The 6,534-nt window shown below is 51.2% G+C and overlaps 2 protein-coding genes across 2 annotated transcripts in view; both read right to left on the bottom strand.

Moving 5' to 3' along the window:
* The window catches only part of zbtb37 (zinc finger and BTB domain containing 37), a 6,511-nt gene extending 5,292 nt beyond the window's left edge, over positions 1-1,219 (bottom strand). Inside the window, exon 1 of the mRNA XM_068592935.1 lies at positions 847-1,219. The gene's annotated coding sequence lies outside the window, so the exon portion shown is untranslated. The remainder of the gene's footprint in view (positions 1-846) is intronic.
* Positions 1,220-4,214: 2,995 nt separating this feature from the next.
* Positions 4,215-6,237, bottom strand: s1pr1 (sphingosine-1-phosphate receptor 1). The gene has a single exon (XM_068592999.1). It carries the CDS (start codon positions 5,712-5,714, stop codon positions 4,593-4,595), a length of 1,122 nt encoding a protein of 373 aa, XP_068449100.1. The 5' UTR covers positions 5,715-6,237; the 3' UTR covers positions 4,215-4,592.
* Positions 6,238-6,534: the final 297 nt, after the last annotated feature.

Below are 6,534 nucleotides of genomic sequence, written 5' to 3'. Positions count from 1 at the left end.
TGAAGTACACAGCAGGTACGCTGAAGTACACACCAGGTACGCTGAAGTACACACCAGGTACTCTGAAGTACACAGCAGGTACGCTGACGTACACAGCAGGTACTCTGAAGTACACACCAGGTACTCTGAAGTACACAGCAGGTACGCTGAAGTACACACCAGGTACTCTGAAGTACACACCAGGTACTCTGAAGTACACAGCAGGTACGCTGAAGTACACACCAGGTACTCTGAAGTACACACCAGGTACTCTGAAGTACACACCAGGTACTCTGAAGTACTCTGAAGTACACGGCAGGTACTCTGAAGTACACACCAGGTACTCTGAAGTACTCTGAAGTACACGGCAGGTACTCTGAAGTACACACCAGGTACTCTGAAGTACTCTGAAGTACACGGCAGGTACTCTGAAGTACACACCAGGTACTCTGAAGTACACACCAGGTACTCTGAAGTACTCTGAAGTACACGGCAGGTACTCTGAAGTACACACCAGGTACTCTGAAGTACTCTGAAGTACACGGAAGGTACTCTGAAGTACACACCAGGTATTCTGAAGTACACAGCAGCAGAGCCTACAGTACCTCGGTTTCTCTGAGAGGAGATAAAAAGTGTTTCTGATTGTTATTAACCTTCTGGACCCGAGTTGGACCTGAACCCGGTTCTGTGTTGTCACCTGGAGGGTCTGATGACAACACCTGGCTCCTACAAGGTCCACATGGAGGCTCGGTTCAGGAACCACAGAACCTGGTCCAGAGTTCAACTGTTCCAGTCTGACAGCAGAACCAGACCAGATCCGGTGCTGGTGTCAGGGGACCAGGTGGACCTTCAGGTATGCACTCTCACCTGAAGGGGGGCAGTTGGAGATCGGGTCTGGCTCCAGGGTGCGGTGCTGTCGAGGCTTCAATCCAGCAGCTGGCTGAGCATCGTCAGCAGAGCGGTTCGGCTCTCCTCGGCCTGGTTCGGCTTAGTTCGGCCCGGTTCGGCTCGGCAGGCTGCAGCTCCAGCAGCTCCTGGGCTCCAGCGGCGGTCGGGACGGGTTCAAGGCCGGGGAACAGCAGCTGAGCTCGGGCTCCGGTCCGCCAGCAGCCGCTCCGCCGCCATTCCGCTGGAAGTCAGGCTCGGTTCAGACCCGGTTCAGGCCCGGTTCAGGCTCGGTTCAGGCTCGGTTCCGTATCGGCGCGCCGCTGCTGCTCATCTTCCTTTTTCTCGGCAGAAGGGCCGAGGCTGCAGGACGGAAGGAGGGAAGGAAGAAAATGCGCGGGGCATGCTGGGAAACGCTGTTCGCGTCCGGCACGAGAGCTGTTTAAGAGCGGCTTTACAAACGACATCTCCCAGCATGCACTTGTGAGGAGAGGGGTCATCATGCCACAGAGTTTGGCAAAGTGGAGTTCACACACACACAGTATGCACTGTGTTTATTGTATACTGTATATTGTACTAGATATATTTATATAAATGAATGTTTTATTTTGCATTAACACTTTATTTTTTTTTATTAAAATGTGTTTGTTTTTATTTTTGTGTTGTTCAGGTCACATCCTGTTTATTCAACTCTTTGATTTATTTATCCACATTCACTCATCCACATGTCACATTCACTCGTCCACATGTCACATTCACTCATCCACGTCACATTCACTCATCCAGATGTCACATTCACTCATCCAGATGTCACATTCACTCATCCAGATGTCACATTCACTCGTCCACATGTCACATTCACTCATCCACGTCACATTCACTCATCCACATGTCACATTCACTCATCCACACGTCACATTCACTCATCCACATGTCACATTCACTCGTCCACATGTCACATTCACTCATCCACGTCACATTCACTCATCCACATGTCACATTCACTCATCCACATGTCACATTCACTCATCCACGTCACATTCACTCATCCACATGTCACATTCACTCATCCACATGTTACATTCACTCGTTCACATGTCACATTCACTCATCCACATGTCACATTCCCTCATTCACATGTCACATTCACTCATTCACATGTCCCATTTACTCGTTCACATGTCACATTCACTCGTCCACATGTCACATTCACTCATCCAGATGTCACATTCACTCATCCACATGTTACATTCACTCGTTCACATGTCACATTCACTCATTCACATGTCCCATTTACTCGTTCACATGTCACATTCACTCGTCCACATGTCACATTCACTCATTCAGATGTCACATTTACCCATCTAGATGTCACATTCACTCATCCACATGTCACATTCACTCATTCACACGTCACATTCACTCATCCACATGTCACATTCACTCATACACATGTCACATCCACTCATCCAGATGTCACATTCACTCGTTCACATGTCACGTTCACTCATTCACATGTGACGTTCACTCATCCACATGTCACATTCACTCATTCATATTCACCGGTTCACATGTCACATTCACTCATTCACACGTCACATTCACTCGTCCACATGTCACATTCACTCATTCACACGTCACATTCACTCATCCACATGTCACATTCACTCGTCCACATGTCACATTCACTCATTCACATGTCACATTCACCGGTTCACATGTCACATTCACTCGTTCACATGTCACATTCACTCATTCACACGTCACATTCACTCATTCACATGTCACATTCACTCATACACATGTCACATTCACTCATCCACATGTGACATTCACTCGTCCACATGCCACATTCACTCATTCACATGTCACATTCACCGGTTCACATGTCACATTCACTCATCCACATGTCACATTCACTCATTCACACGTCACATTCACTCATCCAGATGTCACATTCACTCGTTCACATGTGACATTCACTCATTCACATGCGACGTTCACTCATTCACATGTCACATTCACTCGTTCACATGTCACATTCACTCATTCACATGTGACGTTCACTCATTCACATGTCACATTCACTCATTCACATGTCACATTCACCGGTTCACATGTCACATTCACTCATTCACATGTCACATTCACTCATCCACATGTCACATTCACTCGTTCACATGTCACATTCACTCATCCAGATGTCACATTCACTTGTTCACATGTCACATTCACATGTGACGTTCACTCATCCACATGTCACATCCACTCGTCCACATGTCACATTCACTCATTCACATGTGACGTTCACTCATTCACATGTGACGTTAACTCGTTCACATGTCATATTCACTCATCCACATGTGACGTTCACTCATTCACATGTCACATTCACTCATCCACATGTCACATTCACTCATACACATGTCACATTCACTCATCCAGATGTCACATTCACTCGTTCACATGTCACATTCACTCATCCACATGTGACATTCACTCATCCACATGTCACATTCACTCATTCACATGTGATGTTCACTTGTTCACATGTCATATTCACTCATCCACATGTGACGTTCACTCATCCACATGTCACATTCACTCATTCACATGTGACGTTCACTCGTTCACATGTCACATTCACAAATGAGTTTTTTCTGCTGAACATTTCTATTTCTGTCTTTATTAAATTTGATCAGACGACATTCAGGCGTTAAACGTCAAGAACCGGATGCCCCGATAGAAGATCTGATGGTTCTGGATCAGGACCCGATAGAAGACCTGATGGTTCTGGATCAGGACCGGTAGAGGACTGGACCTACAGAAGCTTCTTCCTGATTAAATTGACTTTTGATCAAAATTTTATTTTAAAAACATCAAAATATTTTTCCTTTGATCTGAAATATGAACAAATGCTTTTATAGTTTTGTCGTTTAATAGTTTTTTTTCTGCAGAAATGAGCTTCAACTAAACAAAATGTTTACTTCCTGCTTCAAATATAAATTAATTCAACTACAACAACAACAACAACAACAACAACAACACAGACAGGAAGTAGAAAAACTGTTTCTAACGTTTACAGTTAACCGTTTACAAAAATGTCCCCAAAACACATCAAGTTCAGGTTCTCCTCCTCTTCCTCCTCCTCCTCCTCCTCTTCCTCTTCCTCCTCTTCCTCTTCCTCCTCCTCCTCCCCTTTCTTCTCCTCCTCCTCCTCTTCCACCTCCTCTTTCTCCCCTCCTCCTCCTCTTCCCCTTCCTCTCCCTCCTCCTCCTCCTCCTCCCCTTCCTTTTCCTCCTCCTCCTCCTCCTCCTCCTCCCCTTCTTCCTCCTCCCCCTCCTCTTTCTTCTCCTTCTCCTCCTCCTCCTCACCTGATTACATGAACAGAGAATTATATGAATCTAAAAAACAATTTATTATTGTTATCATTAATGCAAGTTTAATATGAATATATATTTATTACTAAATAAGGAGAAGTCTGAACTGTGAGGACGGAGGTCACGTGACCAGAAGGACGGAGGTCACGTGACCAGCTGATTGGGAGCACCTGAACTCTTGAAGCGTTTGAGGAGATGGATTTAAATACTAAAGGTTCTATTTGTTCAGTCTGGTTCTGGTTCTACGAGGATCTTCAGTCCACAGAACCAGCAGGATCCTCAGCCGCGGCTGCAGGCGGCGTCCTCTCCACGAGGGGAACCGGTCTGCGTCCTGATTGGCTGACGGCTCTAGGAGGACGAGGTGACGCGGCCCGAGGTCGTCTCCCTGGGCGACCGCTCCGCCTCCTCCTTGTTGGGGTGGGAGGAGTTATCCGAGCGGCTGCGGCTGAACTCCGCCCCCGCGGACGGCCCGCCGCCGGCCTTGCCGCCGCCGGGCTGGCGCAGAAAGCTGGCGCAGCAGCGCAGCGTCTGCAGGAAGGCGCGGCGCATCTCGTTGCTGGTCAGCGTGTAGATGAGCGGGTTCATGGCGGAGTTCAGCACGGCGAGCGCCAGGAACCACTCGGCCCGGTAGAGGATCGGGCAGCGCCGCGTCTCGCAGGCGGCGTCCAGCAGCAGCAGCACGAAGAGCGGCGCCCAGCAGGCGATGAAGCAGCTCAGCACGATGATGACGGTCTTCAGCAGCGCCATTGACTTTTCCGAGCTCTTGACGCCGGCGCCGGCGCCGCCGCGGCCGTTGGCCGGCTTGCGTGAGACGAGCCGCCGGCTGCGCGCGCGCACCAGCGCGTAGATGCGCGCGTACAGAACCACGATGGCCAGCAGGATGGCGCAGAACACCGTGGTGCAGAACAGCAGGTAGCTCTTGTGGTACAGCGGCAGCACGGTGGAGCAGCGCGGCACGCTCAGGATGCAGTTCCAGCCGAGCCCCGGCAGCCCGCCCAGCGCCGCCGCCACCATCCACACGGCGCTGATGAGCAGGAACACGCGGCACGTGTTGCCGCTGCGGCGCAACTTCATCTGCAGCATGGTCAGGTGCCGCTCGATGGCGATGGCCAGCAGGCTGAACACCGACGCCGCCAGCGCCACGAACATGCTGCCCTCGCGCAGGAACCACTGCGTCGGCGTGAGCCGGTACGTGTTGGCGCCCGACAGCAGGATGTTGGCCGTGTACACCACGCCCGCCAGCAGGTCTGACAGCGCCAGGTTCCCGATGAAGTAGTACATGGGCTTGTGGAACTTCTTGGTCCTCCAGATGGTGGCCAGGACCAGGACATTCTCCAGGATGATGAAGCAGCACACGATGATGAAGACCACCGAGTCCGCCTTCAGGCCCGAGTCCTGCTGCGGCTTGCGGAACTTCCCGGTGTAATTGTAGTGTTTGGCGATCAGGTCGGAGTAGCCGGGCTCAGCCATGAGGCCTGCAGGGGCAGCAGGAGTCCAGCAGAAGATCTTCAGGAGATCTGCAGTGTCAGGCAGAGTCCAGCAGGAGATCTGCAATGACAGTAGAGTCCAGCAGGAGGCCTGCAGTGACAATAGAGTCCAGCAGGAGGCCCGCAGTGGAAGCTGGAGTCCAGCAGGAGGACTGCAGTGGAAATAGAGTCCAGCAGGAGATCTGTAATGACAGTAGAGTCCAGCAGGAGGCCTGCAGTGACAGTAGAGTCCAGCAGGAGGCCTGCAGTGACAATAGAGTCCAGCAGGGGGCCTGCAGTGGAAGCTGGAGTCCAGCAGGAGGAATGCAGTGACAGTAGAGTCCAGCAGGAGGCCTGCAGTGGCAGTAGAGTCCAGCAGGAGATCTGCAGTGACAGTAGAGTCCAGCAGGAGGCCTGCAGTGGCAGTAGAGTCCAGCAGGAGGCGCTGCAGTGGAAGTAGAGTCCAGCAGGAGATCTGCAGTGGCAGTAGAGTCCAGCAGGAGGCCTACAGTGCCAGTAGAGTCCAGCAGGAGATCTGCAGTGGCACTAGAGTCCAGCAGGAGGCGCTGCAGTGGCAGTAGAGTCCAGCAGGAGATCTGCAGTGGAAGTAGAGTCCAGCAGGAGATCTGCAGTGGCAGTAGAGTCCAGCAGGAGATCTGCAGTGGCAGTAGAGTCCAGCAGGAGGCGCTGCAGTGGAAGTAGAGTCCAGCAGGAGATCTGCAGTGGCAGTAGAGTCCAGCAGGAGATCAGCAGTGGCAGTAGAGTCCAGCAGGAGGCGCTGCAGTGGCAGTAGAGTCCAGTAGGAGGCGCTGCAGTGGCAGTAG

The sequence above is a fragment of the Clinocottus analis genome, unplaced genomic scaffold (assembly GCF_023055335.1).
Source record: "Clinocottus analis isolate CAN_PGR_092001 unplaced genomic scaffold, fCliAna1.0.p SCAF_28, whole genome shotgun sequence".
Taxonomy (NCBI): Eukaryota; Metazoa; Chordata; class Actinopteri; order Perciformes; family Cottidae; genus Clinocottus; species Clinocottus analis.
This window is presented reverse-complemented; position numbering and strand designations above follow the sequence as displayed.